The sequence below is a fragment of the Alnus glutinosa genome, chromosome 14 (assembly GCF_958979055.1).
Source record: "Alnus glutinosa chromosome 14, dhAlnGlut1.1, whole genome shotgun sequence".
Classification (NCBI taxonomy): domain Eukaryota; kingdom Viridiplantae; phylum Streptophyta; class Magnoliopsida; order Fagales; family Betulaceae; genus Alnus; species Alnus glutinosa.
In genome coordinates, this window is record NC_084899.1 from 13,644,071 (window position 1) to 13,658,509 (window position 14,439).

General features: G+C 41.6%; 1 protein-coding gene across 2 annotated transcripts in view; it reads left to right on the plus strand.

Moving 5' to 3' along the window:
- The window catches only part of LOC133857241 (DNA topoisomerase 3-alpha), a 91,481-nt gene that overhangs the window by 21,630 nt on the left and 55,412 nt on the right, over positions 1 to 14,439 (plus strand). For both annotated transcript variants that reach the window (XM_062292432.1, XM_062292434.1), the window contains exons 12-15: positions 3,681 to 3,770; positions 3,942 to 4,046; positions 5,485 to 5,519; positions 13,238 to 13,367. In XM_062292432.1, coding sequence (XP_062148416.1) covers positions 3,681 to 3,770; positions 3,942 to 4,046; positions 5,485 to 5,519; positions 13,238 to 13,367 — 360 coding nt within the window. The remainder of the gene's footprint in view (positions 1 to 3,680; positions 3,771 to 3,941; positions 4,047 to 5,484; positions 5,520 to 13,237; positions 13,368 to 14,439) is intronic.

Genomic DNA, 14,439 nt, shown 5'->3' on the forward strand with positions numbered 1-14,439 from the left:
ACAAAAAGAAAAACCTAACAAAGGAAAAACAACAAGGCACCCACAAAATAAACCCCAACCCCACAAAGAAGCCCTAAGCCTGCAAACTAGCCTTGCCTTTACCCCGGTTAGAACCGTTGCCTCTAGCATCGAAGTTAATAGAGCATTCCAATGTTTTTCGCTCCCTACCCCTTCCGTTTCGAGATAGAACCCTCATCCTCCCTATGCTGCCCCTCTTCAATGACAGTCAAAAGATCCATAACTTTTTATCATTACCTCCAAAAGAGATCCCTAGAGTGGGAGCGAACCCCAACGCACTAAGCACTACTTTGGAGTAGCACCCATCCCCAGACCCATCCAAAACACCTGTATCTGAAGATTCACCCTCCTCCAAGACGATACTAGGAAAACCATCCACCGACAAAGGATTTCAACAAAAAGCACCCTTCTCTAGTTGGAGGAGATTGACCCAATGGCAAAACCTGGAAACATGTCACGCCTAGCTTTGTCGGCTCAAACGAACAGCCACGAACCTCTACAGAGGATGAACTTGGCTTAAGAAAACCCCATTGGAGGAAGCCCCAAGATGGAGAAGACCCCTCACGCTAGATATTAGAACTTACTAGGACGTGTGCATCCTCCGGTGTGGTCTGGGCTACGGCCTTACCAGACTCCGACCACCGGACCACCGCCAGCGTGGTCTCCGGTGTAGGAGAGAACACATCGGCGTCATTTGGGCACTCCAAAGAGACCACTGGCATGCCATAAGGCTCAAACTCTGAAAACAATCCAGAAGACCCACCTGGAACTGTGCACTAGCCGCCTATCAAAGGCAAAACACCAGGCGGAATGCTAAACACCTTTCTTGCAAGAAGACCCTCAGCCAACTTCGTCTCCCTCTTAGCCTTGTACTTGCGATTATAGAATATTATGGGCTTAGTCGCATTCTTGGTGATTTCTACCGATGAGTTCAAAGAAACCATACCTACTGGCGAACACGGCCTCGAAGATGACTGGACATGACCAATGGCGACATCTGGCATCTTCGAACTAATTGGATCAGACCCCGTTTACTGAAAGACACCAACCTTGACTGCCACCGCCGACACCTCCGAAGATTCGAGAGGATTTGGCCAAAACCCAGGATCAAAACCTGTTGAAAACCCATTATTCGCTTCAAAACTAATTGAAGGCCCAGGGCCTAAGTTAGCAGAGCCCGCGACGAGCCCAAGCCCAAGCCCCTGATTGAGCCCACCAAGTTGATGCTCTTGGCGTTGGGCTTCTGGCCCGCAAGCGAGAACCTAGCCCGCATATGAAAACCACTCTTGCGCTTACACACCAAATTGGGCTTTTGGCCCAGACCAGAGCCCTTCATCCCATCGAGCACGTACCCAATGGCCCGGTCCACTTATGTCTGAATTTTATCCAACAACTTTTTCCACGAATGAAGGGTCTCGAAGCCCTTCGTCTTCTTCGACAGAGAAGCTTCTTGAGCCACGGCTCGCGGAGAGCTAGCCGAACCTCAAGCAGTGTGTCCTCAATCATGGTTCTTGTCTAGTGGGTTCTTCATGTCCAGCAAAACCAACGATTTATTTTCCAGATCGAAGCAATTCCCTCCGATCTCACCACCTCGAAATCTTCTGTCACCTCCCATGGAAACAGATCCAAGCCACACACAACTGCCGACTAAACCAAAGGCCCATTCTTCTTAGAATAGCTAACCGATGAATGCACCACCTCCGCGTACGATGGTGCATCACCAACCAAGAGAGACCTTACTCCACCAGGACAAGCTGCGTCCCGACCCAACTGAGACCCCTCTTTCTTCCTAGACGAAGGATCATCAAACGGCGTCGCAGCGGAGGAGCCAACCGTGGAATCAATAACGGCCTTCACCTTGCTTAGTTCGAGGGCAAATCGGCTCCAACCCTGCCCTTCTTCTCCGGCCACCCACCGCGTACACCAGCCCCTTCAAAAAACCGACCGGATGCATTGGAGCCTCTCTGCGTGATTGTCACTTTTGAACCCTCCCTGAAGGACTTGATGAAATCCTTTGAATCAGAGTTACACACCACCCCCTTGGCCGAAGAAGACAGCCATCCAGTAGTACATGACGACCCCAAGAATGCCACATGAGAGTAGCCTTTTCTCTTTTCTTCCAGTCGGAGAACTGAGGACCCTTCCCCCGCCGAAATCTCAAACTCTTTAGCTCCATAGTAAAACGACGGAGAAAGACCATGCTCCCTCACGAGAGAGACCATCGAGGCAGCCCAAAGCCTACATCCTCGAGGCACCAAGGCTTGAAACACTGAAACTCGGACGGCCGAAGCTAGAAACTAGTGTGACGCACTCCCACGAGCCACCGCTAGAAAGGAGGAAGCAGAAGAAAGAGACTGAAAAGAGGTGGGGTGAGAGAGGGGTGAAGATATTATTATCTGTAGAAATGAATTGAAGGTTATAAGTAAAAGAGTAAATTTCAATCAGCAGGAAGACATAATTTATGGTCAAATCTATTATAGATTTTGATTTTGAAACTCTTATGCATGCACTATAAGAACTTGTGCATTGTTTATATTAGATTTTTTTTTTTTAATTGGTGGGGGTGGGGTGTTCGGAAGTAATTGAGATTACTTCTGACCATGATTATTATTTTGTTTTCTTCTGTTGTTGTTGAGTATACACGTATGAATGTAAAAAGATTGAGTTCTATATCGAAAAGATGTCACTAGTATGGGTGGTTAATATAGCATAGTTGGACCCAAACTCATAAGCTTAAACTTTTGGGTTGAGTAGTGTCCCAACATGCTATATTATGGTGTCATCAAAAGATTCTCCAAGGTGTTAATCTTGCAAACAAGTGGTATCAAAGAAAATTGGTGTGTAGTATGGTGGAGTGGTGTAGGCACAAACAAGGGTCCTTGGGGTAATAGGCAATGGTTCATGGTGTGGGCACAAACGAAAGTCCTTGTAGTAGGGGCAAAGGTGCATGACGTGGGTAAACCCACAAGTGATCTTGGAGACGATGCATAAGATTGGAAAAAAAAGCTTCCGTTTGAGGGGGAGTGTAGCAATGTGGTGATGGACTCACACGTGAGGGGGAGATTGTTGAATATACACGTGTGAGTGTAAAAAGATTGAGTTTCCCATTGAAAAGATGTCACAAGTATGAGTGGTTAATATAACATAGTTGGGTTCAAACCCATAGGCTTAAGATTTTGGGTTGACTGGTGTCCCAACTTGTTATATTATGGTCTCATTGAAAGACTCCTCATTCTCCCTAAGAGTTGGCATGGTGTTTTAAGGTTCTTCATCCTTTACTCTCTCTCTCTCTCTCTTATATGTATATATGTTTTATCTCTTCATATATTCTTTTTCTTAAAGGATGTAATGAGGTAGTAATCCTCATGAAATGAAGTGTATAATATTAGTAGGATGAGCATGAACAACAATATGGAGTGATGAAGCTTCAAACTTGTGTAGTCTTAAATTGAAACTTTTAAACTCGTCTAAAGTTTATGCTAGCTTTATCCATTTTTTTTTCTGTGGTTTTCTTTGGGTACTGTATATAGTTTTCTCTGTGCCTTCCAAAGAAGACTCAGGTCTTATCTTACAGTTTTATGTTCTGACCTTTGAGGTCAAGCTTTGCTTTAGCTTGTGTATGCATCTCAAAATTAGTTACATGGATACTGGTTGTGTTACAGTTTATGCCAACATCGTTGACTCTAGATTCAGGAGTTACTAGACCACCACCACTTCTGAGTGAAGCTGATTTGCTAAGTTGTATGGACAAGGTGAGGAAGATAGATACTTAATCTACACTATTTCTGGTATTCATTTCCTATGGTCTGAAATGGGATTAGCTGTTCACTAGCTAATCAGTACTCTAAATTATTACCTCTCCTTTAGTCTCTTTTTTATTATTTTTATTTATTTATTTATTTATTTATTTATTTTTAATGTAGGAGGGCATTGGTACAGATGCAACGATGCATGATCACATAAAAAAACTGCTTGATCGGTTTTATGCAACGAAGGACTCAAACACTCGCTTCTCGCCAACTAATCTAGTAAGTTCAAAGGCTCATACTTGTTATGTTATTTCATTTGTGCTTTCATGTCTAATTATCTTCTTATGATAATCTGCTCAGGTATCCTAACACATTTGTTGGTTCTTTTTATGGGTACAATGGAGTAGCTAGGTTTAAAATAGAATTTAGAGTTTAGAATTGAGTAATTGAGACTTTATCTATAGTTCTCAAATAGTCCTAGTAAATCCAACAGCCATTCTTGCAAGTTAGTTTATTTCCCGGTTATAGTTGTGCTACAAAGCTGGTTAGATATCAAATTTCTAGGAAATAATGAAGTAAATTCGAGGGCTATCATTTTCTGAAAAGTGGCTCAAGGGACATTATGGTGGGATTTTATTTGTACATTTCTCATATATGTGCAGTTGACACAAGTGCTGTTAATTTGAGATTTTATTTTTATATTCTTCCCTTAATTTTTTCTGTCTTGATTGCAAGGTTGATGACAATATTAAAATTTTCTTTTAATTAGTAAGAGGAAATTTATTAGAAAAATAGAAAAGGGCACAACCTTAGTACACGAGTGTACAATAGAAACCCTAAAAAACACACACAAAAAGAAAATAAAAAACCAAGTCTAAGCCTGAAAGTTCTTAAAGAGAGAGAACAGAATTTGAATGTGGCCATTCAAGGGGATAGGAATTGAACAAACAAAGAATTTGTATTTCTTGATTTGTAGCTTCAGTCATTCACAGGTTATGGTGTCCTTTTTGAACCAAATACCACCCAAGGCACAATGGACTAGCGTTTGAATGCTTTTGATGCCTACTGAGCCACCCTTTCTAACAAACAACTATTCTTGGCATCAGAAATGAGACATCAAATGTAGAAAAGGATGAATGTCAAGAGCTTGGTGTTAGAGTTAAAAGAAAGAGATTGAAAAAATGGAGAAGGGGACAATATAATTTTTTCTAATGGAACTACTGCGTCATAAGTCAGACAGAAGATCAGATGTAAATGACTCCTTCAAACATGCTTGCCATTAGGCAAGAACCATCTGAGCCTTAGACACACGAAAGCGTCTACATTGAGTTCTTTTTTATAGAGCTCAAGCAAAATTTCCTTGTTGGAGAAGTAATCACAAAATGGTCAGGACAACAACAGGAACTTGGGGTTTAGAGATCATATCCTTTGGGAGAATCCATTCTGACCTTTAATCACAATACCATATCCTAAAAGAATAATGTGAGAAGTATGTGTTTTTGGCTTATGTTTCATACAATATTTTTGATTTTTGAGTCCTTTAATTATTTATTCTATAATTTCAAATATGTAAACTCCAACGTTGATAAGTTGATCAATTGGAGAGCATGAAACCGTACTTTTGCAGTTTTCTACAAAGCAATAATTCCACATTAATTTGCAATTACTTATCAAAAAAAAAAAATCTACATTAATTTGGAGTTTATTATATTTTCAGGGTGAGGCACTGGTTATGGGATATGATGACATGGGGTAAGTAATTTAGTTTTTGTCTTTTAAGACTTAAGAATAATACCTTAACACTTGATTTGCTTTTATCTCAGACTTAGTTTTCGTTTTTTTTTTTTTTAATTATTATTTTTAAACTGGTTGACTATGGAATCTATCCTTTGTAGTGTTGCATGTTATGTTTACCTGTTATGGTGTTGTGTGGCATATTAATCGTCAATAGAAGGAAGAAGTTTAAATTAATACATTAAGCATGCTTATGATTTGACTTTTGTTAAAATAGCTAGACACATTTATTTGCATGATTCCTAACAGATATCTTTAACATAAATGGAAAAATATCCGCGCGTGCATGCATATATATATATTTTTTATATTATCGAGCCAATGAAGTCTTAGCTCAGATGACACTTCCCCCCTCCCTTCTCCGCTCCTCTCCCCACACGAACACAAATAAAAATGGGCTAGAGCGTGAGGGTGTGGTCCAAAGTTCAATGGGTGCATTTGTATCTTATACATGATGATTTTTTATGTACATGTTGATAATTGGGAATCACCCGCTTGGTCCAGAATTGATTGATTCTTTGTCTCTCCAACTTGAGAAGCCCAGTTTCCTGGTGTGTCCCAGAGGAGGCTTCCTCGACTTTGTTCGGGTCATTTTCCAACCATCCTTAACTGTTGTGACTTTCTAATGTGTACTAGGTCCTTCAAATTTGAAAACAAGTGGCTAAAGTCTAAGGATTTTGTGGAAAGGGTGAAAAAGTAGTGGGCTCTTATCATTTTGAAGGCTCTTCGAGCTTCATCTTAGTTAGCAAGCTTAGGGATTTGAAAGTTGATTAAAAGAGATGGAATGAGGAGGTGTTTGGCAATGTAGAGAGGAAGAAGAAGATCCTTTTGGAAGTGTTTCGTCTTTTTGATATCATTGAAGAAGAGAGGGCCTTAGGTGCTAAGGAGAGAATGAAGAAGACAAATTGTTAGCGAGTTAGGAAGATCCACTCTCATGGAGGAGAGGTTAGTTGGAGGCAGAAATCTAGGGTTTTGTAGTTAAGGGAGGGTGACAAGTGCACAAAGTTTTTTGTTTTTCACAAAATGGCTAACTCCAACAGAAGGAAGAATTCCATTGACTCGTTGATTGGTGGTACAATTTCAACCAACCGGCTGGAGATCAGTGAGCACATTGTCCAATTTTATAATGAGTTGTACACTGAGCAGTTTAGTTGGAATCCTTTGTTGGACGGTCTTTCTTTTGATTCTATCGATGAGGCAGAGGCGAGTTCGTTGGAGAGAGATTTTGAGGAGTAGTAGGTGTTGGTGGTTGTGAAAGCTAAGAATGGTGACAAGGCGTCGGGCCCTGACGGTTACTTTATGGCGTTCTTCCAAGTTTGCTTGGTTATTTTAAAAGAGGACATCATGAAGTTTTTTTTTTTGATAATGTAGATGGGTCGGTTGGGATTCTAGGTTGTGGGGTTTCTTCTTTATCTTTAAAGTATCTTCGTCTTCTGTTGGGAGCCTCCTATAAGGCCAAACATATCTGGGACGATGGTATTGAAAAGATAGAGTAGTGGTTGGCTAGTTGGAAAATGATGTATTAGTCTAAGGATGGTAGGCTTACCGTTATCAACAACACGCTTTCCAACCTACCTACATACTTAATGTGCCTCTTTTCTCTCCCTGTGGGTGTTGCTAACTGTGTTGAGAAGCTTCAACATTATTTCTTATGGGGTGGGCTTAACGAAAAGTTCAAATATCGCTTGGTATGTTGGTCCAAGGTTTACTCGACAGGGATGTGTACATGAAATGACCCTGCTTTGGAAGGGTTCTTCATCATAAAAAAAAATTATTTTACGACATATATTATCAATGTTGATGTGTTATGGAGACTTTGCATCACCATTGTGATCATTTTTGTATTTATTTTGGTTCAAAATAAATGTTTTTGTTAGCAAGGTGTTTGATAAAAAATTTCTAGAGCACTTTATTAAAAACAAAAATAGAAGCTCTATGTTACCACATCGAAGTGTATTTTTGTAAGCATAAATACATATGTGCATATGTTTGTCTGTACACACCCAAACACCTATAAAAATTGGATGTGGCTTTGCATAACAATATTGGATGATGAAATTTGACTTCGTAAATCATAAGGCAGTTTTTACTTGCAAATTTTCCATCTATCATTGTTGCATGTTTAGGCATGGGGGTTCCCAAACTCAAAATGCAGTGTAGAGAATTTGCCGTTGACAGGTTAATAGGTACATTGAAAAACAATTGATGCACGAAGGAGCCAATCTCCAGGCTACTGATCTACAACGGCTTGCCAATTGACCTCTCAAGCACGCCAGGATAGAGGCATAACTCATTTCAAACCAAAAGGACGGAAGATTGAAACCCATAATCTCTAGCCACTTCGTCGTGGAGAAGATGATCTATGGACTCCTTGTTCTTATTGCATATGCAACACCAATCTAACACTCTGACGTGCTACTTTCTTAGGTTTTCAAAGTTAAAATCTTCCCTAACACCGTTGCCGCATAAAGAACACCACTCTCGAAGGAGCCTTATTTCTCCAAATGCTCTTCAAAGGAAAAGTAGATCTCGCGGGGGGGCAAAGCGCATTATAAAAGGATTATCCTTGAATGTCTGTCTTTTGGAGATGATCCAGCCGATTCTATCCTCGCCACCTCTTCTCAACTTGAGAGAGTAAGAGGTTAAAGAACAAAGAGACCAACTCCACCTCCCAATCATGCATTGGTCTTGAAAAAGTGATATTCCACTGAAGAGTATTGTTAATAAACTGCAGATATTTTGCCATCGAAGCCTCTTTACAACAAGCAATGACAAACAACTTCGGAAAAGCCGCATTCAAAGGTTGGTCTCCACACTACAAATCATGCTAGAACATGATTTTAGACCCTTCTCTCACCTCAAACTTGATGAATCTAGAGAAAACCCCCCATCCCCTCTAAATGTTTTTCTAGACACTAACTCTAACCCTAACCCTAAGGACCCAACAACCTCATTGGAGCACCACTCTCCCCACATGCTACCATATTTAGCTTCGTCCACCACTCTCCACAAAGCCTCCCTCTCCGTGGTAAAACGCAATAACTATTTTTCCAAGAAAACTTGATTAAACCGAATCAAATTTGCAACCCCCAAATCACAATCGAAAATCGAGAGTGAATATTTTGGGCCAATTGACAAGATGAAATTTAGACTTGTCTCCAACTCCACCCCACAAAAAACCTCGCTGAACTTTCTCTATACAGTTAGCAACACTAGAGGGGATAGGAAAAAGGGACAGATGGTAAGTAGGCAAGTTAGCAAGAGTGCTTTTAACCGCTATCAACCTACCACCCTTAGACAAATAAAGCCTCTTCCAACCGACCAAATTTCGTTCCATCTTTTCAATAATACTTTTCCAAATTGATTTAGCCTTGTACAAAGCCCCCAAAAGAAGACCAAAATACTTCACAGGTAGAGAAGATACCCTACAACCTAGGATACCGGCCAAACGTCCAACTTCTTCCACGGTACCAATAGGAACAAACTCTAACTTAGACAAATTAACCTTCAAATCCGAAACTACTTCAAAACAAAGGAAAAGACAATGCAAATGATTTGGATTTGCCTCGCAAAAAATAAATGAGAGATAATTTGCAAACAATAAATGAGAGATAAGAACCTCGTCATTATTCCTCGACACCACCAAAAAACCTTATAAGAGCCCCTATCTAGTCAAATGTAGCTATTTTAAAACTCGCTTTGCTCGATTCTTCATAGTGGGCCGAAGAAGGGCTTGTATCTCGTGCGCCCAATCCTGCAGTCAACTAGGCCCTCCCATAGAACACGGCCTTTGGATTTTTGAGAGGGACACTCTAGGCCCACTCCATCACTCGAGCCCACAACGCAAGACCCCGCACCCGAGCTCTTAGAATATGCCTTACTCGACACTATGGGCTCTTTGCCTCAACCCAATCCCAAACCTATGGGATGGGCCATTGTAGATGCCTGAAATTTTCGAGCCTAAAGCTGCTACTAAGTTGGATGGGCCCCCTCATTGGGTTTGGACTTGGCCACCACATCTCTAGCCTTTAGTACGATCTTAATCCTACATATGCCCTGGCCCACTTCTAGCCTATTCGTACAACGTTCAACTTCCTTTTCTAGGCTAAACAACAAATCCTTGAGTGTGCGTAAGTCTGAAAAAATTCTTAAATCCTCTTATGGGATCTTCACCTTTGACATGGCCAACAAAAAAAAACTGGTTTGCCTTGATGTCGCACTTGGCGCACCTCCGACCCTTACCACACCTGCCCTCCGTACTAAAAAAATTGAAAAACCCACATTGCCTTTGTGTTCGACGTCTGTTTCAGGCGACTTCCCCGTCCCTACTAAAGCCTCTACATACGACTTTTCTCACTGCCCTCAGCTGGAGCCTTCTCCTCTAGAATTGATGACCTGTCGTCCACTCCACTCAATGATAGACGACCGAGAGGCTTTCGAGGAGGGGAAACTTTGACCCTTGCGCCATAAGACATTTGGAAAAAGTATAAAACTTTTCGCAACTCAAGTATGTAACTTTTCCAACCCACACTGTCTTGTCCTTTCGGTAAGATAATGAAGGCTCTCCGACCACCTCCATCGTATTCTGCAAGAGCCAGATAACAACCATGTCTATTGGGGCATCTTTGAGCGATGAAGGCCCTACTTCCCAAATCTAGAAGATTTCAAGAAGTCTTTTGGCCACCTCTTCTTGTTATAGTGCCACCACTCTATCCACGAGTCCGCCACACTAAGCTTACCCAAAATAACAGCTTAAGAGACGCTCGTACACCTTTCTACAAAACATAAGATAGAAGACCTTCCAATGGCAAGAGCTCAAACACTTTAGATTCGATGACAAATAAACTCAAAATCCCCATCTCAATGTTGATAACATGCGAGAGAGAGAGAAGCTACACATGTTTAGATTCAATGACTCAAAAACAATTGATAACCTGATATCGTTAGCTTCGCATGATATACAATGTCTTGGAATGTAGAAATACTTGGAAACTAATGTTTATATGGCTTGTGGATACATTTGAATCATAAGTTTAATGTTTAATTGGCCGAAAGTCCTTCTCAAATGTCAGTTATCTAAATGGATTTTCAGTGCCGTCAGTTGTTCTCTAGGTAGCTTGTGACACCGTAGCTAGCGGCCATGTGAGTCGTCATGTGGTGGCATAGCTATCGCGTTCCCCTTCAGGGGTTGCCGTGTGAGGTTGGGGATGGAGAGCCGTTTCTTTGTGGAGGCTAAATCTTTCCTCTTCTTGATGGTGAATGGGTCAAATGAGCTGAGGGTGGTGGAAAAGAGGAAAGGATTTTTTGGGTTTGTTCTGTTGGGCTGGCAATGCGCTGCTTGGTTGGTTTCTATGGTGGAAGAGGTGTTGCGTAATACTGTTTTTGAGGATTTTGTTAAATCCTATATGGAGGGTTCGAAAGTGACAATCGTTCGGAGAGGTAGGAATAGATTCGGCCGGTTTTTGGAGGTGGCGGTCTACGCCATGGGTGATAGGAGAGGGATGACCCTGTTTCCTGAAGGCCAGGATGGGCGGGGCTGGAGCCGTGTTTTTGAGGAGCTGAGTAAAGCTTTGGACTTTCTTGAAGCCATGTTGGAGGCTTCATCTTCAGGTGGCGCTCTGGTGGGGGACTTTTCAAGAAAGGCCGCGAGCCCTTTGTTGTTTGCGAAGGTGGTGCGCTTGCCGTGAACCGACCCTGTCATAAGTGGCCGGGCTCTGGTTCAGTCGGCGGAGGTGGCTTGGAGCAAGGTGGAGCAGATTCTTCTGCTGGGTCTGGAGTAGGTGACAGTCTGGTAGGATGTGGATTGTTTCACTTTGGAGAGGACTCTTTCTGGTCCTTTGGGTAAAGTCCGTCATGCTGATGGCTCCAGGGATCGAAGTTGTAGTGGGTTCAGGAAGGCGTGCTCGAAGAGTAAGGTTATAGAGGGTGATGTCGAGTGTGAATGTGACACTTCGGGACAAGAGGAGGATGGGATTTTCAGGAAGCTTCTCGAGATCTTTGGTGAATGGCTGGATTGGGTGGGCATTCAACGAACTTGCGTAGGACCTCTTCTTTTGGGCTGAAACGGAAATTGAACAATATGGGGTCCCTTTACAGGCTAGATCCAGAAGGATGGGCTTTATGCCCAGCATAAAAAAGGTCAAAAAGATGGGTTTTGTTCCAGATTATGGATCCGACGCATTCTCAGCGGGTTTGGGTTTAGAACATTTGGGTCAGGTTGTGTCTTCGTCGTTAGCGGACATTGAGGGTTCTTCTCCGGCACCAGAACCTTTAGGATTCTCGGTTGTTAATATTCCGACGTTTTTAGAACGTGCCTCTTCCGTTCCATCGGAGGTTTTTGTCCCGGAGACTTTCTTGGTGAAGTCTTTTGCCACTGATGTTTTATTTTTTTCCATCTAAGGATGTCGTGGGTGGCTTTCCAATTGCTAATCCGTTTTTTCTCTGTGCATGTCGAAGGTGGTGGGTTGTTTGCTCCAACCAATTTAGAGGAGCCTGTAGACGCCAAAGCTGCAATCGTGTCGTCGACGGCCATTGCTCTATTCTCGTCAGTACTTGGGGGTTTTACAGGTCCGACGATCAAGTCTGGGTCGTTGTCGGTAGAGTCTGGGCAGGTTGTTTTGGTGGGGGCTTTGCCTTCGGTTTTGTTCTCCGGTGACCATTCGCAGGCTTGAAAGGCAAGCAGGGGGTCAGCTATTTTTGGTGACCTTTCAGGGGCGGCAGCGTTGGGTGATAGGCTTCGCCTCCCACGTCCCATGATGTCGGAGGCTGGGGTGCCTCTGTATCTGTCGGATTCCAAGCCAATGTTGAGGTATTCTCAGAAGATGAAGGATGCAAAGTTGATTGTATTGATTGCTGAGTCAGTGGAGGTAATCACTGTCTCTCCTCCGACGAAAAGCTTTCTTCAACGGGGTTTCGTGGTCCGAGTCCTGCAGTACAGGTTATCTCATTTCCCTTTGAGATGGGAGATCCATCGCAAGATCCTTCTCAGAGGGGTGATCTAGATGGGGTTGGTGTTGGAGAGGAGGTAGAGGTGGGGTTCTAGGGTACCTCGAGGTTGTGCAGGATGCAAAAGCGTGCTATCACACTATGAGGATCTCTTTCAAGGGTGATGAGAATGGTTTTCTTGATTTCTTGACTTTAATTGATAAGGGTCAGTGTCAAGAAGATCCTTATTCTATTCCTAAGCTTAAAGGGAGTAGAGAGGTTAAGAACTTAGAATGTTTGATTAACTTTGATGCTAGGGGTGTTCGTTCTAGCCGGGGTAAATGTGTAAGGGCTATTGATGTAATGTAGTCTAGGGTGTTTTTGGCGGATTTAAGGTTTGCGTTGTGGGTCTTGGTGTTTCGGCTGTTTGTAGGGTTTTGCGGGTTTTCTCTTTTGTTTTTTTTTTTTTTTTTTTGCTTGCTTGTGTTTGGTTTCTTTTGTATACTTCATGTATGCTTAGAGGCTTCTTACGCTTTTTAATTTTATTTTATTTAGTTTTTTTTATATGTATATATATTGCTTACCTATAAAAAAAAGTTTAATGTTTAATTTTATTCATCAAAAAAGTGGAATGTTTAATTTTATTGCTTCAAACATGCATTGCAGTGATGAATCATGAAATATCCACGTGTATGTCTGTATTTATGATTATTATTATTATTATATTTTTTAATTTTTTGTTAATCTTTTAGGTATAAGCTTTGGAAACCTTATCTTAGAGCAGTTATGGAGCGTGACATGAAAGCAGTTAGCGAAGGCACCAAAAGAAAAGCTGAAGTTTTGGCAACTAGCTTGCAGCAGATGAAAGCTTGCTTCTTAGATGTAAGTAGGCAGCTAGCTATTAATTTTAATTTAGAATATTAGTAATCTATTCTTTGGAGGTTACGGTATGACTTTGATTGTCTCTATGCTCTAATTGCTACTTCAGAATTTTTTGAATGAGTTTGAAAATTAAACATATTTAGAAGACATTGTAACCCCTGCTTAATGATCTTTCTGGAAGATAGTCATGTAGGTCAGCGAATGCCACTACTTATTTTCTAAATATGGATTGATTGTGGATACTTTAAATTATCATCATAGGTTTATGGCATGGCAGCAACTTCCTGCAAAACCGATCCAAGTTGCTTATGTTTACATACATGTGAAAGAAGGTCCAGGCATTTCTTTAATGCAAAATTGTCCAATAAGGCAAAACGGAATACCACTGAATCTTTTTATTTTTTGCTGAGTAATAATTTTTATCAAGACGAGAAGCCAAGCTCGCGTACCCAAAAGAATACCTCTGAATCTTACAATTGTTATGACAACCAAATCTTTGTTTCCAACCTCTTTTTTTCTTCTTTTTAAAGTAAACACAAGTCACACACACTTTATGTAATTGAGTCCATGATGTCACTGTAGATCCCTTGGTTACTGGCGAAGTAGATGCCATTTGAACCATTGACTATTGACCTCCTGTTCCATCAAGCAAACCCCTCAACAGCCGCCTTATGCATCACCTAGTCAATCTCCAATGGGGAAAATATTTGCGGTGACCAATCTCCCATCATTGAATTGTAAATCTCACCTTCTAGTTTTGCACATTTAGTACCATTTGACAATAACTTTCTTCTTTGTAAGCAAGATGAGAAAATGGCAATGAAAATCTACTCCCTTCTTCCATTCAATTCTTCTTATGAAAGAAACTGTTACACATTTTGGAGGATGCAGACAAAGGGAATGGCAGCTGGTGGGGAGACCTCACCAGGACAGCTCATCCTTCTAGAAGGAATACATATTAAATCCTTCTAGCATTTGAACACTCTCCCTCAAGCTGGAGTGTATGTTTCATAGAAGCCCAACTTGGAACAAATAAACTCTTAACTCCCTCCTGCATAATGCTTTTGTGAAA